The sequence below is a fragment of the Hipposideros armiger genome, unplaced genomic scaffold, assembly GCF_001890085.2.
Source record: "Hipposideros armiger isolate ML-2016 unplaced genomic scaffold, ASM189008v1 scaffold_541, whole genome shotgun sequence".
Taxonomy (NCBI): domain Eukaryota; kingdom Metazoa; phylum Chordata; class Mammalia; order Chiroptera; family Hipposideridae; genus Hipposideros; species Hipposideros armiger.
In genome coordinates, this window is record NW_017731891.1 from 214,763 (window position 1) to 242,016 (window position 27,254).

Genomic DNA, 27,254 nt, shown 5'->3' on the forward strand with positions numbered 1-27,254 from the left:
TATCCCACTCACAGAAGACCAGGACTTGAGTCATGGGCCTGTTTCATTCCTCATGTGTTTTCTTAAATGATTCACTGAGTTCTCTAAACTTCATCATGTCTATATTTGAAATACAATAACAGCTACCTTGTAAGATTGTTATAATGATTGACTGAGAAAATACAACATCCTTTTTAACATAGTATTTATTATTATTATTATTATTATTATTATTATTATTATTATTAATGATAGACATGGCCCAGCTAGAAGCTGACTAAGTAACAAGGAAAGTAAGTAGGATGTACTTCTAACATTTCTTTTTCAACATAATGGTTTGCTTCTGATCTGACCAGGACCTTGTCCAAGGTCACACATCTAGCAAGGGACAGAAGCAGCCCTAAACTCCAGGTCTTCCAACTCACAGTTTGGTTTCACAGAGAGGGTTTCTAATGCAGACACACAGGATGCAGTAAAGCAGCTGGTGGCCAGGTGGGACTGAGGGTGGGTAACCAAGGTTGCTAAATAAATACCCATCCCCCTCCCAAGCTGTTCTCAACCCCTAAGCACAGATGCGGGATGTCCCCCATTCTGGGAGGATGTGACAGCCTCTTGCCTCACCCTGATTCTCTTCCCTTTGAACTGCAGGAACCCTCCCTGCCTCCATGAAGCCTCTCCTGTTCACTCTCTTCCTCATTCTATTCCTGCCTCCAAGAAGGAAACAGCAACCTCTGTGAGGACCTGACGTTGCTGAAGACTGAGTTTGCACTCTGCCTCTACAAGAGCGTGGCATCAGACAGAAATGGAACAAATGTTGTCATCCCACCAGCATGTCCACCCCTCTGGAGATCCTGGAGTTTGGAGCCCAAGGGAATACTGGCTGGCAGCTGGCAGACGCCCTGGGTTATACCACCCATGATAAAAGGCTGCACATTCTCCTTCTCACTCTGCTCTTCACTCTCATTCTCACTCTCACTCTCACTCTCACTCACTCTTATGCTCACTCTAACACTCACATTCACACTCACTCTGCTCCTTGCTCTCCCATTCAAGCTGCCTTGGGAAATGGGGCGCCCCCAGCTATCAGTAGTGGGCACCTAAAGAAGGATGACCATTTGGCAGGAATGCAGCAGAAGGCATTTAAGCTTTGGATCATTGTTACCCTTGATGATTTTTACAGTTTCTTTTTAACTTCAGGTTCCATGGCAATTGTTCAATTTCACTTCACAATGCTTACGAGATGCCAGGCCGTATTCGAAGCGCCTCACAAATATTAATTTAATTAATTGTCACAACAACCCTATTGAGGTAGGTCATTATACCATCATCCCTATTTCAGAGATTACTACTAGGCACAGAGAGATTAAGCAACTTGCCAAAGGTCACACAGCTAGTGAGTGGTAGAGTTGAAACTCAAGCCCAGACTGTCTGGCTGCAGAGCCCATACCCTTAACCAAACTGTTTTCATAAACCTGTGACTTCTAGTTAGTGCCATATCTACCAACATATTTCTCTGATTATGTATTTCAGAATAGCTCTACCAGCAGTGGCAAGGGTCTCATGAATGCCAGGTCAGGCCTCTGGCTTAATGCTTGGCCTTGGTATCAACCTACCAACTTCGTGATCACCCAGACACTCATCCACATAATTTTTTTCTCTGTCTTAGAATAAGTTGACAGTAAAAAATGATGGGAGTTACAATTGTGTAAGTTAACTTTTTTTTTTTTTTTTTTTTTACAAAGTACAAGGGCTAATACCAACACAGTCTCGGTGAGAACTCCCTTTGAGCTAGAATCTTGAGGTGGGAAGTAAAAGTTATCACTCAAGATGTCCGGCCACAAGCACCAGCTGTGCCTCCCATCCCCGTTCATCTACACCCCGTCCCTGGCCAAAACAATTCTCATGATCCTGCTGGCCAACAAGCAAATGTGTTTTCTCTCCAGGGATAACCAAAGACAAACATAATTTATTGAGCTTAATTTTTCTCAGCAAGTATATTACAGAAATGGACATAGCCATGGAGTTGTTCTTCAGTCACATGAGATTCAGTACAATGCAATTCATCAAGTACTCTTGACTTCCTCCTGCCTTGCAGGCCGGTGCTGTGCCAGGAGCTCAGCATTCACATCTAAAAGGAAGCTCTGAGCATGAGCAGCCCAGTCTCACAAGACGATGCATATAGAAATACATTCTAATGCAGGGCAGTAAGCATATTTACTTGAAATCAGTTAGTATGGGGGAAGGGGGAGGCATGATTTATTCCACTGGCAGATCGGGAAGGCTCCCCAAAAGACATCACATCTGAACAGGATTATGAAGCACAAATAGAAGTATGAAAGAGAAGCAGTCATTTCAGCCTAACAGAGTCTCCGAGAGGTCAGGATTCAGAGGAGAGTGAGAAATGCAAGCGTAGCTATCCTGCTGAGAGAGGCGAATGATCACAGTCAATTCTCTGTTGTCAGGGACAATCATGGTACCTGCTTAACCAGATATGATTAGCAGGGTTTCCACGAAGCCCATTCAAGAATTACCACGTAGGCTAGTTAAGAGCTCGCTCAAGAGTGCGAGCAACAGCGGTTCGAGTCCTGGCCTGAGCCGAGCTGCTGCTGAGCTGCCAACAGGTAGCAGGATGGCTAGCTAAAAAAAATTAAAAAAAAAAAAAAAAAAAGAATTACCACGTCAAGAATGCATACTAGTCAAACTCTGTGGAACATGATCCCACCTTTCTTTTTTCTTATTCGTAAACTGCTTTATTATCTTATGGCATCATGGTTAATTATTATGAACAGGACTGTGCCGCTTACAGAGTTCTAGTTAATAGAATACCCCGTAGTTAGGTTTGCCCCAAGATAGCTCAGAGAACCATGTGTGTGCTACTTAAAACAATCCACCAGTGCCCGCCACGTGCCCTGGCCCAGTCTTTCTTTTCCAAATCAATACGGACCAATAAAACATGTGTAAAACACAGCACTAAAGCATGTCCGAGAGTCTTGGGACGTTGTTCCTGTTTCATGGATGGAAAGATCTAACCCAACTTGCAGTGGGACACATGAGCACTTTTCCCTGCATTTTTTGCCAATATGTAACCAGGAACTTTGCCAGGATTCCCACCTGCTGGTCAGACAAACACAGCCCAAGATTCAGAACGGACACCAGTGATATCCCCAAAGAGCATCTTTGTTTTCACTACATGAGACACACAATTTCCTGATGTTCTAATTTCTAGGGATTTCTATCGCTTTTCCATATAAACTGACAAAGAACACTTTACAGCTTTCTATCAAGCACAAGAACGCTGCTAAGAACAGAAGCCTCAGGCCGGCCGAGTGGCGCGATGGTTAAGAACTGGCTTGGGACGCCAGAGGGCCCCGGTTCGGATCCCACATATGAGGGCCAGTGACACTGCCCTCCACAGCTAAGATGCTGAACAACAGCTCAACCTGGAGCTGGGCTGCCATGAGTCGCCGGCGATGGTGTAGGCTGCAGCCCCTGTGGCAGTGGGTTGCCATGGGCTACCATGTGTAGCCAGCAGCCAGCATGAGCGGCCAGCAGCCACAGTGAGCGGCCGTCCAGAAGCCGGCGACTGATGTGCCTCGCCTGGGAAGAGCACAATGATGGTGCCAACTTGGGCCAGTGAAGCAACGTCCTCCACAACTAGACTGAAGAACAAAACGACAGCAACTTGTCTGTTCCCCTTCCCCCAATTCCCCAGCACTGTTCCCATCCCTCCAATTCCCCAATAAAAAAATCTTTAAAAAAAAAAAAAAGGCACTCTCCACGCTGGTCTCACAAATGAGTGAAAAGGCTGGTCTGCAGCAAGACCCATGAAGATGCCATTTCTTCTTCTAGCACTTTCCTCTCTGCGCCCATCCCAGGGACCCTCTCCTCATACTCTCCACACCTCCCCCAGATGTTCCTGACCCATTGCAGCCCCTGTGGTTTTCCTGGCCCTGCCTGCCTCCCTGCCCCGCATTCTAGTAGTCAGGTAGCCCCTGTCCAGCAAGAAAGAACGGCTTTCGAGTCAGGTAGCCCCTGTCCAGCAAGAAAGAACGGCTTTCGAGGAGCAGGAGGGCGGGGAGGAATGAAGCCAGCAGTGACAGGGCTCTTTCAAATGCTGCGGAGAGGAGCACTTTGTCATCACTCACATCAGTCCCTTTTGCCCTGTCACCAACAAGGACCCAGGAAATGCATGGCAATAAGGCAGTCGGAGGCTTTGTGCTCCACGGTGCTTCGTGCCCACATTCATTCTGAGAGGAAAAGGCTCTCCCGAGCAGGGCAGCAGAATGCCCCAGCCCACATGTCCTTCACCTGTGGGCAGGAGGGCAGTGAAGCGCCCCTACCCTGCAACCCGGTGACACTGAGCAAGTTTATTCATTTGTCTGAGCCCAACTCTCTCATATATAAATGGGAATCATAATAGCACTTAATTCCCAGCATTGCTGAAAGGCTTTAAATGTGATCACGAATGTAGAGCATTCGGCACAGTCTTGGAACACCGTCAATGTTCACTACTTTTCATTCCAGCGATGTGTATTCCGACACTGTCTAGGAAAGCTCTTCCTGTGTGCAGATGGACAGGGGCCGACTAGGCTCAGGTGGAGGAAAGGTTTCTCAAGCCAATTTACTCTAGTCCTTTAATGAGTCCAGCTAAAAGGATGGCTGGTCCCCTGGCCCCAAGAGGATGAGGGTACAAAGAGGACAGCTCTGGGACCATCCCTAAGGTCACACTACAGTATGGACCGCTGAAATGACCCGAGTCACCCCTGTAGACAGTCAACCTTCTAGAAGAACATGATGCTACAAGTACGTATGACCTTCCTCAGTAGAGAAAAATCTGATTATAAGTATTTTTTTCATTCATTTCTTTTCTCACTTAAATAAAAGGCAATCATTCAAGGTAGGCTGTAATTCATGAGAGATATATTTTTATTATCATTATTACAGTTATAGAGCCTAAGAAGCAGCTTTGGTAGTAAAAGTTTATGGACAAGTGAAATCTGCCCGAAACAGTGTTCTGCATCTGGTGGCTGGGGGCCCTGACTGGAGTGTACCCTGGGTGCCTGTGTGTCCCCCCGACCCTGAGAACTTTGGCCAGGCAAGTTGGGAGCGGCCTGCTGCCTCCTGGCCTGGCCTCTGTGACATGAAGCGTGTCGGAGTGGATGGACCCCAAGCCAACTCAGAGATACATTCCAACAGGTGTCCTGAGAGAACCAGAAGGGTCAGGGTGCTGCAGAGATTTGTGGACAGTCACAGGGCTGTGCCTGAGAGGAAGGAGAGGTAAGAGCAACAAGGGAAGGGCCGTGTTTCAGAGCCAGCCTGCCCAGGAAGGGGCCCTGACTGCTGGAAAAACCCAGCCTGCTTGTATCAGAAGCAGGAAGCGTGGGATACTTAGCTGTGTTCTGACTCAGCAAGAGGCAAGGCCTCACTCCAGCTCCTGAAGCGTAGGGGAGAATAGAAGCCACAGATGTGAATGATAGAGGGAAACAGAAATCCAGTATTGATCATGAAGGGAAGGAAGCAATCCCTGGTAAAAGCAATAAATAAATGGAAGTCAAGCTGCCATCCAATAAAGTGGAAACTATCGACTCTCTCAAATGCTAATTATTTCCTCAACCTCCTCGCGGCTCTCACTGACATTAATAACACGAGCTGTCTGCTGGGGTTTAGGGAGTGGGGGATGGGAGATGTTCTTACGTTTCCTCTGTGTTTCTCCAATTAAAAGCATCATTCTAAAAGACGCTGCACCCAAATGTCACTCAGGCTTGTGACATGCAGTTGTGGAGATGGATTTTAGGCCCTGTACAAGACATATTGATCACCTGACACCCTGGCCACTGTCTATCACTGTTACTTGCCACTTTCCCCATAAACCAGTTGACTTCATAAATATTTGATGCCCCATCACCCTGCACACCAGACCTGCAGCTTTCCCAGCCCTCTAATCTAGCACTGCTCAACATTTCTGAATCAAGGAGTTATGGAAAAATAGCCTCTGGAATGTCCATAGTATTTTTCTATTCAACTTAATCACAGCCTGATTTCTTTCAGAGCTAGCATTTTTTCTTCCCAACTTCTAATCTGTGAGTCCAGGCTAGTTCCCGAGTGATTTGGCTGTGACTATACAAAACTGACTGTATATGGTAGATGAACTTTATAAAACAGGAGTTGATGGGGCCTCATTTTAATGCAGTGCGCAAATGGAGTCGTGCTAACTCCCTACTCATACCATTATCAATTTATCCACCTTTCTCACAAACCAAATGGTGAGAGACTTCTTGCACGTTATTTATGCCAAGCTGCCCAGCTCCAGGCAAGGCACCAAGATGGAGCTGGCCTGCACCCTTGTCGTGCAGGTGGGAATGCTGCTCTCCCACTGCTTTGTGGAGCAGGTCTCCTGGTGGGGCAACTGCAGCCTGGAGCCCGCCAACCTCCGTGAGTCCAACGGCACCACCATCCAGGCCGAGGAGCGGGCTTCCAGACAGAGTGCAGTTAAGAGAAAATTGTCCATCTCAATGAGGCTAACGTCAGGTGGCTGTAAAGACAGAATACCACTCATTACTTGTCACAAGCCATGTGGATGGGTACTTAGGCCTCCCTCAATTGCAGCAGAAGTTTGTCCTCTTGGGAGACCCTACCCTGACTTAACACTTTCCTGTCTCAGCTCGTTGTGCTGCCAGGGGGCCTAGGTCACACTTAGCAGCTCTCAACACCCAGGGTGATTGTCCTCTAAGAAAGAGCAGTTGGTGCAGCCGTGCAGAGTCTGGGGCCAAATTGCTTGGGCTCAAATCTAAGGTTTCTATCTTGGGTGGATGGTGGCTTTGTCACTGACAGTGTGTGACTTTGGACAACCTCTCCAAGCCTTGGTGTCCCCATCTGTAAAATTGAGAAAAGCAAGAGATCTGGTAGGAGAAGTTGGTGCGGGTTTATTATAGCATTTAGAACAGAGCCTAGCACAAAGAGCGTGTTTATTAAATAAATAAAGGCCTGAAGCAAAAATCATTCCTTGAGGGGTTGTTGGTCTGTTCCTCTCTCTGGAGAGATATAAATTTAAAGACTATGCCCAGGAAGTTGCTGTCTAATCAAAGGCTCTGCCAGGGATGAGGCCCAGCATTTGGGGAGTTGGAGGGTGGGGTACAGTGAGGAGAGCATTGTGCAGCATCTCCCAGCACAGCAATCAGTCCCTCCCAGGGGTCTCTGCCTGAGCAGGACATGCCTAATGCTTCCTGGGAAACAGCCGCAGATGGAGCCACCCAGAACCAGCCAGAGCATCCCAACCTGTTCAGGAAAGAATTAAAGCTTGGTCTTCAGCAACACGATTCTGCAACTAATAGGTACTAACAAACAGGCTACAAACCCAACTTCGGGGTTGCCTCAGCACCCTCAGAGCATGTACGCAGATGTCAGCCACACAGTCACTCTCCCGCTTGCAGGTGAGGGCCCAGGGGGCTCGACGTGGGACCAAGGTGGTACAGCGTTTGCTCAGCTGGTGTTTGTAAGCAGCATGTCTTTCCAAAGTGCTTGGTGGCAGAGATTCTCCTTCATGGACACTCAGCTCCTGTCTTTCACCTGGGCACAAGGCCTGGTCCTCCAGGTCCCCACGATGTACCAAATGGCTGAGGCCAACTATGGTGAGCTTCTCTCCCACCAGACACGTCTAAAGTGAGAGGACCTCGGGAGCAATATGGGCCGCGAGAGGCCAGGTCTGCGCTGACTTTTTCTGTGGTTCCCTCTGCTGTGCAATGTGTGGAATAAGGGAAGATCAGGAAGCTGTGGGACTCAGAGAGGACAGTCAGGAAGCAGGCGGGGAAGAGAAACCCATTTCATGCTTGACATTTCCCTCTGCACTTAGTAAATGGGGGAGTTGGTGTGAAACCAAAAATGTTGAACCAAACCCCCTCCCCCTGGCAGGTATTCCCATACATTGATCACTGCTTCACTGTTTGGTGCTGACAAAGGATAGAAGATTGAGAGTTGCATCTAAAAGGCTCTCGAAAGCCTGCTTACACTGAAAGTGCCATGGCTCTGAAATACCACCGTATTCCCTGCCCACTCTGCCTGATGGTCACTCATCCTGGTCAAGGGGTGGTGTGTGATGCCAGCGAGAGCCCCCACCCCGGCAGACTGGTGTGTGGTGTGGATGCTTCTGTGGGGCCCCAGCAGGCGAGGGAGGAAGGGACCTCAGATGCCACCCTGCCCCTCACAGCTCCTCGCCCTCATTGGCGGGCTCAGCTCCCTCCACCTTGTGGGACTAATGATGTTCTCATCTAGGAAAAAGGCAATGAGACTTAAACCAGAATTTTCGAAACTGCAGCATGTAGAAAGCTTGCAATCACCCTGCTTTGAGTCCACGCAGGACATATTGTGAGCGCTCAGTGAATTTATTCATTTGTTTATTCGACCAATAATTGTTACTAGAGGTCAAGTAAGAAGGGAATGGAACAATGCCTTTTGGATAAGTAAACGTACATTTACAACGTAGTGTAGTCCTTGTTCCTAACACCTGCCCATTGCTGCTGTGACCCGCACTGTAGGAGCTGGCTGTCAGCTGCATGCTGGCTGGTGTTTCCTGATGCTCTTGTGCTTCCCAGCAGGCACTGCACAGCAGCTGGCATGTAACAGAGGCTGAGCAACTACTGTTTGGACAGATAGAGTATGGAGTGTGAACCATGCCCCTATCTTTCTCCACTGAGCTTAAGATTTTGCCTGAGTGGCCAGCCAGCTCTGCTGGCCCCCAACACTAGGGACCAGTCCTCACTGTCCTCTCAGGGAAGGGGTCAGGCCTGGAGTTCCCTGGAGGCTGCCAGGTCTCCCCAGCCTGCCTGGATCACTCCACATTACTTGCCCTCCTTGCCCCATCACTGGGTCTGGTCACTGCCTATGCATTCACCTGCAACCCTTGTTGGGTCTCCCTGTCCCCGGCCATCTATGTCTGCTGCCACCTGTGCCATTATGTACTTCTGAAATCATGCTCTGCTCAATAGGCTGGACTTGTCCTCAGCCAGCCATTGCCATTACCCACAAACTCCCAGCTGTCCAACCAAGGATCTATTTGCTTATGTCACAGGGTACAAATTATCTGCCCTCAGGTCAAATCATGTTGTGTTAGGCCTATGCAGTGTTTTAAGAATTGGGAAATTTCACGTGACACCGGGGTTTACAGCTTTTGTTAAAAAATAAGAAGATCTGGCACCAAGAGCCCAGGTCTCCACGTGGCTATAATAGGTCAGGATTGGAGTACCTGCCCCTTTAAGACAGGGTCCATGGTTTTCCCATGTGTCACAGTCCCCACCATGTTCAGCCACTGCAGGCCCTGTGATTCAAGCATTGAGAAGGGATCTTAGAGATTCTGGTCCTAAGATCAGAAAAGGTGACCACAGCGCCCAACAATCTTTGGTCTTAAACTGTTTCCTTAGAGTGAGATAGACACCTTGTTAACAAAACATATTGTTTTTAGTTCTTTGAGCTGGCCCTTCCCAAGGTCTGGCACTGCTAGATTTCCCTAACTCCTGGGACAGATCTAATCCCCCATCCACTGAACTTCCAGGCCAGTTCCAGGACCCCATGGGCCATCAGATGGAAGTACTGGAGCTGCCTTACCTGGGAAGTGCAGTGAGTCTACTCCTGGTGCTGCCTCATGACAAAGACACCCCTCTGAGCCACACTGAGCCTCACCTCACAGCCAGCATCATCCACATCTGGACCTCCAGCCTGAGGAGAGCAGGATGGATGCATTCCTGCCCAGGTAAGCAGCTGCATTGTCCTTACAGGGAGCTCTACAGCCTGATCCGGTTGGCTAGGCCTGGATTAGAGAACCCAGGTGGGCTCACTCCAGGGTCTGCCCTTAACCACTTGGCCAGCTTGTCTAATGCACCCCTAGAAGTTAGGCCAGGGGGAGTTACCCTAGAGTTTAGGTCTATTTCAGTGTCACTGCTGACTAGCTCATGACACAGACTGAAAAGAATTTCCTGGGGTCTTCTCAAGAGGAGATGCCATACCTTTACTGGACCAGACTAGAGCCCCCGGCCCTCACTACAGCTTCATGCCACAACCAGCTGCCTGGGCAGGAAAAGAAGGGCAGTGCAGTTACCTTGGAAGAATGTACCCCAAATCCTACCACATTCTAAGAATACTCGTATACAACTCGTATATATCAAACCAGAGGTAAGATAGTTTACGTAACTGAACAAACACAGATATAATTCTAATCAGAGGACAAATTAAGGCATAAAAATTTAAGACTTTACATTTCTGTGCTGAAGGTTTCCTTCTCCCACCTCTAAGTAAATAGAGGTGAGACTTTCTTTAAGAAAACCCAATGGGTACAAATATAAATTGTTAAAAAGTTAAATGACGGTGCTAGATTTTTGCTTTTCCAAAGCAAAACCTATTTGTAAAACTCGTTACTTCACAAAACATTCCTAATTGAACGTCTTTAAATGATAAGTTTTCCCAGTACATTTGACAGCAGAGTACATTTATAATTAATTTATAGACCAGCATTAAGTGAGGGCTGTTGTCCGAGGGCTCGTTTTCAGCATGTGGATTCTTCACGCTCCTTCCCATTGGCCGCCTCTACTGACCAGGCTCTCAGCAGTGCTGAGCCAGACGCTTTGGCTGTACTCCCTCGGAGAGTTAAAAATAAGTCCGGGCACTGGAATAAAAACACGCAAAGAGAGACCCAGTAAGTTCAGGGTCAAGGTCTAAAGTGGCATCTGGCATAGCCAGGGCAGAAGGTGAACTTAAATTAACTCTAAGATAAAGATTATCTCTCCAAATCACATATTTGGACCCCAAATCAAAGCACGAAGACTGGATATTGCAACAGATCTCTCTGGCAGAGATCAGAAGCAACACTAATCTTTCCGTTATATTTGAGGGAAGTTCAGTGAAGGAAGGGGAGCTTTCAATGTTAAAAGTAGAGAGGAAGTGCAACCTGGTGTAGAAGTCTGCCACAAATCTTTTTGGAATTAGGAGACAGATGGCTGACCTCATCCTAGAGAAGCTGATGTAAGAAAGAGGCCCCAGGGAAATGCCCAGCTCCACTGAGAACTTTCCACTGTCACAGATTCTGCCTTTAGAGCTCACAAGGCTTAAGGAATAACCCTGAAAAACACTAGAGGACAAGGAAGGGACAGGAAAGCAGAGATCATAGTAACGCAAGTATTAGTTAATACTTGACTTCACCATGAAAGCTTTTGTTTTAATTAAATTTATTGGGGTGACAATGCTGAGTAAATTTATATTGTTTTCAAGTATATATTTCTATAATAATCATCCATATATCACATTGTGTGCTCACCACCCAGAGTCAGTTCTCCTTCCATCACCATATATTTCACCCTCTTTACCCTCTTCTACCACCCCCTCTCCTCCTTTACCCTCTGGTAATATAACTTTATTATTATTATTTTTAATCTCTATCAAGACTATCATGACTATCAAGCCTGTTATCCAAAAAGAATAGAAGTTTTTAAGGAAATGAGGCTAGTTCACGAGCAAAACTCACAAAGTTAAAGAAAAAAAATTAGCTTAAAACACTTTAGGGAATAAGTAGAGAAATAATTAAAACTATTATTGTAGGACTAAATTTAAGTACAAAACTTTGGACCATGGTAGACACAAGTCAGCTTTTGGGCTAGAATTTACCTCTAGTTTTGCAAATCATTCATTCATCATTTAATATGACCTGTTCTAAAGTCAGCCTGCATTTTTCATTTAGTAAGAGCAAAAACTTCTAGACACTAAGTTGATCCTAATATTCATATGGAAATGCATGGGACCCAGAATAGCCAGCCAAAATGACCTTGAAAAAGAACAAAGTTGAAGGACTCACACTTCCAATTTCTAAACATACTAAAAAGCTACAGTAATCAAGACCATGTGGTACTGGCAAAGTATAGACATTTATGCCTATAGAATAGAATTGACAATCCAGGAATAAACCCATACATTTATGGTGAATTGATTTTGACAAGGGTACCAAGAAAATTCAGTGGGATTTATCAATAAATGGTACTGGGACAACTGGGTAGCCACAGGCAAAGAATGAAATTGGACCTCAGCCTCATACCATATGCAAAAATCAATTCAAGATGAATTAAAGACCTAATTATAAGAGCTGAAACACTTAGAAAAAACATAGACATAGATCTTTGTGACCTTGGTTAAGCAATGGTTTCTTAGATAGCACACAAAAAAACACAAGAAAAAAATAGATTAATTGAACTTTATCAAAATTAAAAACTTTTATGCTTCAAAAGACACCATCAAGAAAGTGAAAAGACGGCCTACAAAACTGGAGAAAATATTTACAAATTGTATAGCTGATAAGGGACTAGTATCCAGAATATATAAAGAACTATTACAACTTAGTTTCTGCCAAAAACGCAGCTGGGATTTTGTTAAGGATTGTGTGGAATCTGTAGATCAATTTGAGGAATATTGCTTTCTAACACTAGTAAGCGTTCCAATCCATGAACACAGGATCTTTCATTTTCTTTAGTTTTTTTCAATGATGCTTTGTAGTTTTCAATGAACAAGTTTTGCACTGCTTTTGTTAAATTTATATCTAAATATTTCTAAGTATTTTATTCTTTTTGATGTTGTTATAAATGGGATTTCATTTTCAAATTGTTCATTGCTAGTATAAAGAAACACAGTTGATTTTTGTATCTTGATCTTATATCTTGTCACCTTGGTGAATTCACTTATTAGCTCTAACATTTTTTTTTTCCTGTGGGGGAATTCCTTCATATTTCCTATATGTATATAAGACCAAGTTATCTGTGAACAGAGGTAGATTTACCTCTTTGTTTCTAAGCTGGGTGCATTTTATTTCATTTTCTCTCATAATTGCCTTGTATACTCTCCAGTACAAGGTTAAATAGAAATGGTAGGCATCCTTGTCTTGTTTCTGATCTTAGGGGGAAATCATTCAGTTGTTCACCATTAAGTATGATGCTAGCTGTGAGTTTTTTGTAGATGCCCTTTATCAGGTTGAAAAAGTTTTCTTCTATCCCAAATCTGTTGAACGGTTTTTGTTTTTGTGTTTAATGAAACAGTGTTGGATTTTGTCAAATGCTTTTTCTGCATCTATTGAGATGATCATGTGGCCCTTGTCCTTTATTCTATTAATATGGTGTTATTCATTGATGGGTTTTCATATGTTGAACCTACCTTGCATTTCTGGGGTAAATCCCACTTGGTCATGGTGTAATTTATATGTTGCTGGATTCAATTTGCTAGTATTTGTGGAGGATTTTTGTATCTATTCATAAGGGATATTACTGGTCTATGGTTTTCTTTTCTTGTGATATCCTTGTCTGGTTTTGCTAAAGGGTGTTTTTTTAACTCAAGATATTTTTGTAGCATTTGTTCTGGACCAGCCTTCATAGCCATAAAAGAAAAAAATCACTCATCTTTTATAAATATGCCTCACTTTTACTATTATCTTTAGTTACTAAAACTGATATTACCCAGTTTTATCACCTACCATAATCGCCATTACTAGGCTGCAAACATCCCTTACCTCTTTCTCAATGTCATTGAGAAACAATAAAATCCCAATGGTAACAATAAAGTACATGAGCTGTGTTGGGCATTGTTCTAAGCACTTTACAGGCATTGTTTCACTTGATCTTCACAAAGCTAAGAACTAAGCACTACTAGGGTTGTTTCACAGGTGAGGAAACTGAGACCAAAAGAGTTAAAGTAACTTGTCCCAGGTCCCTCAGCTACTAGGAAGCTGAGACAGGAATCAAACCCCAGCATTAGATGCCCGAGTTCATATTCTTAACCACCATGTCTCAGCATTAAGCATCTTCAAAGGATGTATTTTAAATATTTAAGAAAATTTCAGAAGAGGTGGTCCAAAATTTTTTTGAGACATGTCAGCATTGACTTGGAGAAAGCATGTACCTTTTCTGGAAACAATTCTGAAGATCCAAAACATTCATTTATGAGAAAATCTGATACTTTTGTTTGAAATATTGGTCACATTGCCTTGTATGGCAATGAAGACCTTTGATATTAAATGGTCTCGTCCAATATTTTTACAAGCTCTACATGGATTATAGAAAAAGACTATCTAAGTTCCATTTTGAACTTTTTATTTTTAAAGAAAAATGTCAGCAATCCTTTTAAAGATGCTTCAACAGTAAAACTTTAAATACTTTGCCTCTGGGGAAATATTGCAAAGTTAGTGTGCTTCTTCTTTCAGCTCTCAGGACTTACTAGCCAAAGCAAGGCTTTAACTGCATTCCTTCCCTGTTGTGTGTCGAAGGCATACACCGCTTACAGCAGACATGAAAATATGTCTTATCAAATATAAACATGTGAAATGAGACACTCTATTAATTGTCAATTCGTCAACAACTTTTTCTGCACCTACTATGTGTGAGATGCCACACGAGGTGGGAGGTAGCAAAGTGTAGATGGCAAGCTCTGCACTCAGACAGCCTCGAAGTGAGTTGAGCTCCACGGCACACTCATTACGTCATCCTGGGCAAGTTCCTTAAACTCTTTGAGCTTCCGTTTCCTCATCTGTAAAATGAGGATAATAATAACATTGTTATGTGAACATGAAATAATCCACATGCTTTTCTTAGTGTTGGTACATGGTAAGCACTCAGTAAATATTAATTATTGGAATAAAAAATGGAGAGAGATTGCCTCTCTTCTCAAGTAGCTTATAATGTCGTAAGTAACTGTAATAGGAAGAAAAATGTTCTATACATCAAATGAGTAGAACAAAGTGTAAATGGGGCTTTAATAACCAAAGGTTGCAAAACAGCTGGAGAGGAGGGTTTAACAGTTGAATTGGACTTAGAGAAAAGGATAGTAATTCAAAGGCAATCAAGGGAGATGGAGGACACCTGGGAAAAACAGCAGAGGCAAAAGTACCGAGGTGGGAGAGAGCCCTGCGTGGTTAGATTATTCAGTAAGTACGGTTTATGGGAAGGAAAAATGAAAGATAAAGCTGGAAATGAGCCTGGAGAACCCTGACTTCCAAGTTGGGAGTTTGGCTGTCAGATGGTGTGTATAAAAGTAGACTGAATGAAAAATTTTAAATGGAAGTTGATGATTTTTGTTTTTCAGATTTAGGATCCAAAATCATTTCAATTTAAAAAGTATTTTAAATTCTTGGGGAGTCACTGATCTTTCTGATCCACTCAAAGCTAACTTGAAAGGAATTTCAGATAACAACAGTTCTTCCAAACTTTTTGGTATTGTGTTCGTAGAAAGTTTTATCACATTTTGATTAAGGGATTCTCATTTCTGCAGAGCCTTCAGTGGTAATCGGCCAGAGCCAATAGTACTTAAAAGAATAAAGAAGGTGTTTTTCTTTCATAAGAATGTATTGCTACTGATAAGTCAAATTTTGGTGGGGGAGGGGTTTCTTTCCACCTGGAGGTACCATTTTCAGAGACCACCTTCAGAATAAAGCCAATGACCACAGGACACACTACAACTCACCCTCCCTCTGCCCATCATGACGAGAAGCATGCCAGAGACATTGGTGCAACAACACAGCTTTTGATTCTAACCTCCCACTGTCATGCCAACCTCACAACCACCCTGTTCTCCCTGCCTCTCTGTACCTGTTCTGCCCTCTTCTAATGAGCTAACCTTGAAACTTTTCCTCATCCATCCAACTTCCTTTCTTCAAATTACCCACGCACCTGTAACCTGGTCCTAAAATTGTCTCCTTCTCAGAGTCCATATTAAATTTCTTTGCCCACAGTAGACATGCTATTACTAATTGCCAGGAGTTGTGTTTTCCTATGATTTGATAGTGGTAAATAGTAAATAGATAGTAGTAAGTTATTGGTATAAAGATGACATTATAGCAGGCACTTTCATTGGGCTGGACATTTTCTTTCCCTGATCAGCTTGAGAGTCTCTATTTTGAATGCTAGAACTTACAGTACAGACAGGTTTTCTAGTTCTTTGCTCAGAATCTTCTTTCTTAAGCAATCACAGAAAATATGGGAGTTTGGTCTACAAGAGAAGTCTTGGCTTGGGCTTTAGATGTGACCAAACAGAGTAACTGGCAGAGTTATTTATCAAATATAACACAGAAGGAAGAATTTATTCTAAAGTGTTTAAAATCCACCAACTCTGTACTTACTGTTTAAACATGCAAAGAAATAAGCAAAGCCATAATCAGGTGTATGGGTGCAGTGCCTCTTACAATGCTTGGCACGCAGTGGATGCTCACTAAGTATTGTTCATTTGGTTGAATGACTCAACCAGAAATTCTCCCAGGTGACACAAGCATAATATGACACTGCAGAGGAAGACTAGAGGGCCAGGAATGAAAAAGTCGAGTACACTCTATCTTTAATAACGTGAAAAATCTAATCACAGTGTCGTCTTGCAATTCTGGAGCTCAGACATGGCATCTCTGTTGTTGATGTCAACACCATTCTTCTTTAGATCATTATAGTTAAAAACTTTGATCTTTGACCTTTCCTTCCACACCACTCTGCATGCTATCAATCACTATGGCTCACTGATTCTTCCTTCATCGTTCTTGAATCTCTCTCTGCCTCTATGGCCTAGTAGTACATTTTAAAATGCCATCAATCCAGTGTCCTCAAACAGGACTGAGCTTAACCCACATTGTACAGCTCCCCTGTTGATAAAGACTTCCAAAGCCCTTAAGCTCCTCTGACAAGATCTAACAATCAACCTAGTTCAAAAAGAACCTCTTTTTAAATATCCAACCTCATTTGTAAAAATGCAGTTAAAGTCTACTTTTATTTGTTTACGTCAGCAGAAATACAAGCTCATGGATCTGGCCTGTTAAATAATTATCGAGCAATTACCATGTGCCGAGTATAAAGCTTGCATTCATGTTTTCTTGATAAAACACACCAGCCTTACAATCTTCTCCATATAGGTTTGTTCCTCTAACCAGGAGTTCCAAATGGTGGTCCAACACCTGTTTTTATAAAGTTCCATTGAAACAGTCACTCCCACTAATTTACAAATTATCTATGGCCGCTTTCCTGCTACAATGGCAGAAATGGGCAGTTGCAACAGAGGCCATATAGCTCACAATGGCTAAAATATTTAATATCCAGCCCTTTACAGATAAAGTTTGCCAACTAAAGTATTGCTTTCCAGTGGCCCTTCTTTAAATATAATCAAAGGACTAGTCACTTCTGTGCCCAAGTGAGCTATTGACTTAATCCTGGAGACATAGCCATTAAATCTAACACATAGGCCCATCATTCCTCAAATGGGATAGCTACCACCCACCTCACATCTTACTTGTGGAAGTAAAACTCTTTAACATATAGCAAAATATCAGCAGAGAGAGTAAGTGATCAGAAAATGCTGGCCTCCCTTCCTACAATTAATAAGAGGTAACCAAGCAGTTTTGTACTATTGATGGAAGCTCAACAACCACAGGGGAACATTTGGCCTTTTCTTTCCATTTGGTTCCAAAGCCCAGAATCATTTTAACTCAAGTTCTCCTTCCCCATTTAAAAGTTACTTATCTCTTCCTTCATGGCATCAAATCCTTTTGTGCTGCCTGAAGAACTTGCTCAATAACATTTCCAGGCCCCACTGGGCCCAGGGTATAATTTTTCTCCTTAAACACCCTTGACCCTACACATCATGAGGTTTTTAAGAGTAATCCCAGTTTCACTTACACTAAAGATACTAGCTAGCAATACATTTCTTGAGCAATCCCACTTCCTATAGGATCAGCAGGCTTGATACAAACCCATGCTTCCTAATCCAAGAAATATGCCTTGTGCACAAACTTGAAACTAAAAAAAACTATTTTACTCTTGACTTTTATAAGGGGGTAATTAGTTTCCAATCTCTGCTCAGTAAGAAATACAAACTCCTGTTACTATGACTTAAATGAGCAAACCACCCATAATTATTTGGCTACACACTGAAGTTAACTTACACCACACCTGACAACTGCTCAGAGCTGCAATAGGCCATCAGGATGGTGACATAGGCCCTTTCTGACGTCAGTCCCCATCCCAAGAAAATCAACTAGCAACTATCCATACGCAAGTCACCATGGTAAAAATCCCAGCACCCAGGGGTGAGGCTGAAGCAGTCCTCTGAAACAGAGAAGGAGAAGGACTGCATTAGAAGGCTGAGAGGAATGGCTACACTCTGACTGCATCACCCCTCCTCCAGGCTGAGCAGCACTGCATCAAAAAACCCAGGGGGCCTACGGTTTCTCCAGTGGAAAAAGAGAGCCCAAGGTATCCAGCTCACCCAGAGTTGCAGGATGCTTCCTGGCCAGCCCACTCAGGTCTCACTTCACAAGGACCACTGGGGATCAGAGAGAAATAGAGAAGGGGGGTACAAGGCTTACAGTAAGCAGCCCTCAGACCTTGGCAGACCATGTTTCTGCTTGCAGTGGCACCTCAGCAAAGACCTCAGCCAGCAGCAATGCCCGTCTGCAGAGAGGAGCCAGTGGCCCTAACTGGACAGAGAGCTTGGTTGGCAGTTCTGCCTAATTTGGGTCCCCAGTCACTGAGCCATACTACCATCCCACAGAGGCAGGGAAGCAAATTCACAGCCCCACCCAACTGCTGAGCATAGCCTGAAGTCCCACCTAGCCTGGCCAGAGAACCCACATAGCCAAGAAGCCCATCCTATAGCCCTGCTTACACAGTCAAGCCAGCAGCCCTGCCCAACTGTTCAGCATAACCCCTGGCCCCACATAACCAGGGATCTTGATCAATAATCCTGGGCAGCCTCGGAGCCCAGGATACAATACCACCAAGCTATAGGACCAGCCTACAGTCCCACCCAACTTCAGGGCATAGCCTGTGGCCCCACATAAACATGAAGCTCAGCCAGCATGTTTCCAGTTGGGAAGCATGCCTGAAACCCCACTTAACCAGGAGCAATTGCAGAGCCCAGCCCATCATAGCCCTTTCATGGCATCCAACCATTGGCACCACCCTGCCAGGGAAGAGCCTGCCAGCTCACCCAGCCAGAGCTGATTGCAAGGCTAGTGGCCCAACCTGATCATGGGACATAGCCAGAAACTCCACCCACACAAGGAGCCCAGCCAGCAGTTCCACCCAATCACAGAACCCAGCTAGCAACATTTCCCAGAACCTCAGAGAACATGCAGTGGCCTCGCCCAAACAAGAGACATCACTAGCAAGCTCCACCTGCCCAAAAATGCTGCCAGCTGACTGGTGAAGGTCAAAAGCAAACCTGTAAAGTCTAGAAGAGGAGATTGCGTACTTAAATGCACAGATACCAATGCAGGGGATCATAACTCATGAGGAATCAGGAAAACATGACACCATCAAAAGAAACAAAGAAAGCCCCAATAACTAAAGAAATGGAAATCTATGAACTGACAAAGAATTCAGAATAATCCTCTTAAATAGTTTAGTAAATGAAAAGAACACACAGATAGACAACTAAACAAAATTACGAAAACAATGCATGAACAAAATAAGAAGTTAAACAAAGAAATATAAACCATCAAAAAAAGAAAAACAGAAATTCTAAAGCTGAAGGATACCATGACAACACTGAAGAATTCAAAACAGAGCTTCAACAGCAGACACAACCAAGCGGAGGGAAAAATCAATAAAGTAGATGATAAATCATTTGAAATTTTCTAGACAGAGGAGCAAAAACAAAATGGATGAAAGAGTGAAGAAAGCCTGTGGGAGCTGGGGGACATACATAAAAAGAAACAATACATGCATTATGGGAATTCCAGAAGAAGAGAAAGAGAAAGGGGCTGAGCATCTATTTAAAGCAATAATGGCTGAAAACTTCCCAAAACAAAATCTGAGGGAATTCATCTGCCTTACAAGATATGCTAAAGAATGTTCTTCAAGCTGAAAATTTTTAATGCTAATTAACATTATAAAAACACATGAATGTGCAAAAATCATTATTAATGGTAAATATGTAGTCAAAATCTAATTATCTAATATTGTAATGGTGGTATATAATTAGTTAAAACTAAACAAATTCAATAAAGTTGCAGGATATAAAAAAATACAAATATCAGTTGCGTTTCTATACACTAACAATTAACTATCTGGGAACAATCCCATTTTCAATTGCATCAGCAACAATACATAGGAATAAATTTAACCAAAGAGGTGAAGGATTTCTGCACTGAAAACTACAACACATTGATGAAAGAAATTAAAGAAGACACAAATAAATGGAAGGACAGCCTGTGTTCATGAATTGGAAGAATTAATATTGTTAACTGTCTATCTATACCAGGGGTCGGCAAACGTTTGAGACAGAAGAGCCGCCAGGGGTCAGCAAACTGTGGCTCACAAACTGTGGCTCTGAAGTAAAATTGAAAATGAAAATAAAACTATCATAGTTTCACTTATAAAAAATTTAAAGGATATTATTCACATAATGGTGATTATGTAAAAATATATTTATGGCACTCGAATAATTTTTAAATTGTTGTGAGGGACAGAATTGGCTCTTCTGGGGGTCGGCAAACTTTTGAGATGGAACGTACACAAAGAGTCGCATGTGGCTCGTGAGACGCAGTTTGCAGATCCCTGGTCTATACCAAACCAATCCTCAGATTCAGTGAATCCCCACCAAAATTCCAATGGCATATTCCACAAAAATAGAAAAACAATCCTAAAATTTGTATGGAACCACAAAAGACCCTGAATAGCCAAAGCAATCCAAAGAACAAAGCTGGAGGCATCACTTCCTGATTTCAAACTATACTACAAAGCTACAGTAATCAAAACAGTATGGTGCTGGCATTAAAAACAGTCACATAGGTGAATGGAACAAAGACCTCAGAAATAAACCCACATATATACAGTTAAAAAGTATTTGACAAGGGAGCCAAGAATACTCAATGGGTAAAGATAGTCTCTTCAATAAATGATATTGGGAAAACTGGATATTCACATGTAAAAGAATGAAACTGGACCCCTATCTTACATCACTTACAAAAATTAACTCAAAATGGATTACAGACTTAATTGTCTGAAACCATAAAACTTCTAGAAGAAAACATTTTTAAAAAACTCCTTGAAATTGGTCTTGACAACTATGTTTTTGGAAATGATACCAAAAAATGATACCAAAATGATACAAGCAACAAAAGCAAAAATAAACAAGTGGGACTACATCAAATTAAAAACTTCTCAGCAAAAGAAACAACTGACAAGATGAAAAGGCACTGTATAGAATGGAAGAAAATATTTGCAAACCACATCTCTGTTAAGGGGTTAATACCCAAAATATATAAGGAACTCGTAGAACTCAATAGCAAATCATCATCATCATCCAATTTTAAAATGAGCAAAGGGTGGGCCGGCCAAGTGGCTCAGTTGGTTAAGAGCTCGCTTACGAGTGTGAGCTCTGAGCAACAGCAGTTCGATGCTCGGCCCAAGCTGAGCTGCCAACAGGTGGCAGGATGGCTCAGCTAAACAAAAAACAAAACAAAACAAAAAAAAAAGAGCAAAGGATCTGAAATAGACATTTTTCCAAAGAAGATATTCAAATGGCCAACAAGTACATGAAAAAGTGCTAAACATCACTAATATCAGTGAAATGCAAATCAAAACCACAAAATCACCACACACCTGATAGAATGCCTATTATTAAAAAGGCAAGCGATCACAAATGCTGGCAAGGATGTGGAGAAAAGGGAATCCTTGTGCACTGTTGATGAGAATGTAAATTGGTGCAGCCACTATGGAAAAGTGTGGAGGTGCCTCAAAAAAATAAAAAGAGAACTACCATATGATCCAGCAATTCCACTTGTGGGTATAAAGCTGAAGGAAATGAAATCAATATCTCAAAGAGATATCTGCACCCCCGTGTTCATAGCAGCATAATTTACAACAGCGAATGCATGCGAAAAACCTGTGTCCATTGACAGATGAATGGATAAAGAAGTTGTGAGAAGGAAATCCTGCCATTTGCAATAATATGGAAGAACTTTAAGGGTGTTATGCTGAGTGATCTTGAGAGAAAAGTACAAATACTGTATTTGTGGATTCTCAAAAACTCTAAACTCTTAGAAACAGAAAGTAGATTGTTATTTGCAGGGAGCCAGGGAATTGGGGGAGTGGGGGAGGGTGGGCGAGGAATAAGTAAAGGTGGTCAAAGGGTACAAGCTTCCAGCTATAAGTCCTGGGGATGGAATGTACAGCACGGTGACTATAGTTAGTTAACAATACTGTGTTTTATATTTGAAAGTTGCTAAGAGATATCTTAAAATTTAGTACACTTAAAAGTTGTAACTATGTGAGGTGATGGATGTGTTAACTAATCTTATTGTGGTAATCATTTCACAAGATACACATATATCAAATCATTACATTGAACACCTTAAACTTACACAGTTACATGTCAATTATAACTCAATAAAGCTGGGGGCCAAGGGAAAGAAAGGTGTGAGGAGTGGGCTAGGGAAGAATGGAGAAAGCAACTAATTACAGCCTAGATTCCTTTTAGCACCCTCTATGTACCCTGGGCTGGGTGCTATGTGACACACACTCTCCGTCTTTTGAAACTAAGTGATAAAAAGATGAGAAACTAGATGGAAATTCTGGTGATAACTTTTTTTTTAAGCCACTAAATTTGCTAATAGTAAGTAATAATAATTTAAAGACAAAAGAAAATATGTTTATCCTGCTTCATATGAAGGTGAGGATCAAATGTAGGGACATTGACTTACATTTTGAAATCTTTTGTTTACAGACTATCATGTTAGAAAGACTCTTAAAACTTTTTGAGAGTATAACCAACCACACACAAAGAATGATGGTCTCCGCTAACAAAGGGCAAGGCCATTGAAACAATCTTGGATGAGACTTACCCAAGACCCATTCTGTCCTGTGCCCCAGTATTTCTACAGACACCAGCCAACATGTCCTTACAAGTGAAATCAGATTCAAGAACATTAAGGCTGCTATTTTTATGAGGAAATGAAACAAATGTAGTGTGAGGAGTGTGTAGTATTCATTCACCCAACGTTTACTATACACAAGCATTGTTACAGTAGTTGAGCGACGTACAAAATATTTAAAATGAGGACAGCTTCTGCCTCCTAGGAGGTAACAATCTAAAAAGTAAGGTTAGCATGTAAACATGTTAGAAGATGTAAAAGAAGAGTAGAGACTAATACCAGGAGGGAGAGTAAGGAAGAATCATACTCCTTTGCTTTGCATATTGAAATGTAATGTAGGAGTAAATGGGTTTATGGTAGGCTAGTTTCCCAGGGTTCTGTTCCCCAGAATGCTAATCTGGTAAATTTGGAGAAAGGGGAGGGTGTGGACGGTTCCATGGTTAAACATGACATATTATAGTCCTCCTGTAGGATTCACTACCAACCAAATTAGCAAATTAGCAGTTCCAAGAAGTCCACTACTAAAAACAAAAGCATCCAACTATTCAACCTGCATTTCCCGTTTTAATTAACCAGGGAACCCTTTTACTAGCACCTGTAAACAATCTTGGGAACAAATTTTGGGAAAACAGTTGTGTGGCCACAATCGCACTGAGCCGCTGCTAACACTGCAGGAGGGGATGAGACCAAAGCCCGGAGAATCCCTTCGTGCTTGGCTCTTTTTAGGTTGATTTCATTAATGGCATAACATGTCAATAGTTACTTAACAAAACTAAGCATGTAAGTATCTGTAATACAAGAGAAAGCAAGAAGAAAAACACAAACTCACAGATGACTTCTGAATTCTTTTTCCCCCCAAGGGTCACAGCATAAATTTTATTACATGGCACGTAGATCAAGTTGCTGTCGTGTCACAACGTTGGAACGTATTTAGTGACCCAAAACACTTATGCCAAAGAGCTGTTCTGAATTCTTACTTTGATCACAAATGTTGGTCTTCTGAAATGTTAACTTTTCCCAGAGATGAAATTTAAGAGATGTGGATGCTGGGGCCTGACAGGCTATGGGTCTTGGCTTATTATGGCTGTGCAAAAATGTAAATGTCAATTATTGGACCATACCTGTAGCGTGAGGGAGAAAAGCTATTAAAATGAAACACATCAGCTGCAGTCTCAAGAAATTGAAATAGCCAAGCCCATCTAACCAGACTCATTCATACCAATTGGTCTCATTTCTCATTGTGCCAAGGTGCCTGGATTCTAATACAAACACATTTACTATATTTTAGCTGATAAAGGGTTTCATAGTGAACCTCTGCTCATTTCATTAACATTTATTTTAAATGTTCAGATACCATATTAGCAGCAACAAAGTCACAGATTAGTAAAACCTCATGACCATCAACGAACCATTCTTTATCCACAATTACAGAAAATTTTTCTAAAAGTTCTGCAGAAAAAGACCAAATACTAAAATAATCAGATTCTTCCCTGGTTTTAGGATAAGTTATGCCAGGTGAATGCTTCTATTTTTTCTCTTTCTCTGGCCCTCTCTGGTCCCTTTCACTGATGCTGGAAAACATAACTCTTCCTTGCAGAGAAATCAGCCAACTCACCATTCCTGTGCATACCTAATTTACAAGATGAATGAAATGCTGCATATTCTATACTGTGGGCTGGTTTTATTCTCTCATGACACTCATTTGCCATCTCCTTATATGTGCATGAAAATGCAAAGCAATTTAAGTCTAAAATGAAAGAAGCTTCAAAATACATGTATACCAAAATGAGTGAGACTCATATCACATATGCCTCCCCAGTGGCATGCTAAAGTTGGCTAGAATACTTTTTGAAAGGTGGTAGGGTTTGTGGGAGGGATGGGTGGTAATGGGCACTGCACTCTCAGAAAACCTGTATATGCCCAACTCTACTTCTTAAAGTGTGTGATCTCAACTCACTGAACATCACAACTAAAATGAAAAGGTTGGACAGAATGATTTCTAAGTTTCTTCTAGTTCTAAAGATTCTTAACTTGCATTCTTTACTGTGTCATTAAGTACCATTTCATTGTGGAGAGTTCTTTAAAGTTGATTAACGGTGAAATTACAAAAATCTGTCAATTCCCCTAACTTAGCACTCATATTCCTATTTGCTAGGCTTATCTTTGAAACTGTGAGCACACAGCTATTCTAGTTCTAACCTCTCATTTTCTTTGCAGACCCATGAAACAAGTTAATTGCATAGCCAATATACAGAGTGCAGTCCTGCATTAGACACATTCTCAATACACTGAACTATGCCTTTTAAAGCCCATAGTGCAAACCTGTGACTTAGTCATTAAAAGTGGCTCTTAAAGCACAGTCCAATAAGGCATTCAAAGGACATCATCTCAGCTTGAAAAATGTGATTCCTAGGCTCCCAAATCTGCATCTTAACACATACTCTGACGATTCTTATACCACCAAAGTTTTAGAAATATTGGCTGAAGGAAAGATGTAAATATTAACTAGAAACTATTTTAAAAATAACTATTGAAACAATAAGGCACAGCTCTGAATATTATTTTTAATTTATCAAATTTGAGGTTTTGAAAGTTGCATAAAGTATTGTACCTTAAGAATTTTCCAAACAAATCTCTCCCTAGCTACAAAGTTAGCAGCATTAGACTGTAATAGTTAAGTGCAATGCATTCTTCGAAAATGTACTCAAATCCCTAAATTAATGCATAAAAAATGCAGTAGTAATTCACATTTTTATTTCCTGGGGGTAGGCCAAGATGACTTTCATGTTTCTGAAGCGATCCACAAAGCCAAGATTGAGATTTCAGAGAAAGGCACTAAGGCATCTGCGGCGACAGGTATGTTGAAAAGAGGGTCAGCGACACTCAGTCACACTGCTGCCCGCCATCTACCTGTTAGGTTTATCCAGTTCAATTTTCACACTCTAAAACATCCCACTGAAAACCCCAAGACCTGATGTGGTATAGCAGTTTTTAAAAAATAAATGTTAACAAAGAAAAGTGTTTGAAAACTGATGGGAGATAAGAGCTATCAATCTTGAATAAGGTTTGTACCATCATCCCCACAAAAAAGGAATAGTCATTGTGATAATTATCTTTAGTAAGGAATTTATTCCATGGAATACTTAAAAAAAATTAGACATAGCATTCACTAAGTGGTATCTTTTCCCTTTAATCCCCCCCATTTCACCCCATCATAAATCTGAGTATTATTACGATGCTTTTAGTTCTTCAAAAATCAAGGGACATAACTGACTTCATATCCAATTTTGTGACTTTCCTCAAATGAATAGAAAATGCAATGGGATTCTTCTATTATCTTTCCTGCAGCTCTATTGTTACTGAAAAGGTCTCGGATTCCTATTTTTAAAGCAGATCGACCATTCATCTTTTTCCTGAGAGAACCCAACACAGGTATTAGGTATTTTTGATAAAATTCAGATAAATCAAATATTTATCAACATGTCTCTAGCAATAAGGGCTCATTTGCCCACTGTGACCTAAATCAAGCATTCCCTGTAGCTAGTTTCTATGGTGCACCAGAAGCTTCCCAGTTGCATATCCAGAGAAAGGGGAATATTTCATAACTACAAAGAAAACTAATATCCTCTGTGGGGTCTCTCCCCCACCCCCCTCAGCTCATTTGTAGCTGATGTAGATTTTAAAATTCAGGTTTCTATTTCTGAGGAGACTTAGAAAAATCATGCAAGTAATATAAATGATAAATCCTTTTTCCATTGCTGCCTAGCTTTCTTGTCACTATAGGATAAAAGGTTGTTCCTTCAGACAACATGAGCAGGGGTCAGCAAACTGCAGCTCGCAAGCCACATGCAGCTTTTTGGGTACGTACATGTGGCTCTAAAGTAAAATTGAAAATGAAAATAAAACTATCACAGTTTCATTTATAAAAATTTAAAAAGATATTATTCACATAATGGTGATTTCATTTGTTTTATGGCTCTCGAATAATTTTTAAATTGTTGTGAGGGACAGGATTTGCTCTTCCGTCTCAAAAGTTTGCCAACCCCTGCACTAGAGTATCCAAGTAGTCCTCTGACACTCAGCAACCCTAATATTCTAGTGAATGAACTTGGATTTCTATACCTTTTCTGTTGATCTTTTTCAAGCTTGCTGAAATTACACAAAAATCAAATGTTTGCCCTTGTAATTTTAATTCCCCCTATACCATCTCGATCTAAAAAACAGTATGGTATAGACAAAAAGCTTTCTGCACATCGCAAGGACAAGCAGAAGTCCTTTAGCATCAACAACACTGAAAAAAATATTCAAATTATTCTTTTTAATGTTCCCTCTCCCCTCTCTGACAATTATTTATCAGCTTAGGAAGGAAAAGAGATTCTCAGTAAAGAGTTGTTGGCAAGTCTAAACAATG

The 27,254-nt window shown here is 41.9% G+C and overlaps 1 protein-coding gene across 1 annotated transcript; it reads left to right on the plus strand.

Moving 5' to 3' along the window:
• Window positions 1–644: 644 nt before the first annotated feature.
• SERPINE3 (serpin family E member 3) lies at window positions 645–26,718 on the plus strand. Its single transcript, XM_019668881.1, is given in 10 exon segments — window positions 645–674; window positions 676–808; window positions 811–904; window positions 6,242–6,646; window positions 7,276–7,607; window positions 9,524–9,694; window positions 9,697–9,721; window positions 15,076–15,203; window positions 25,613–25,699; window positions 26,192–26,718. Coding segments are annotated over 10 exon segments (1,662 nt in total). The 3' UTR covers window positions 26,449–26,718.
• Window positions 26,719–27,254: the final 536 nt, after the last annotated feature.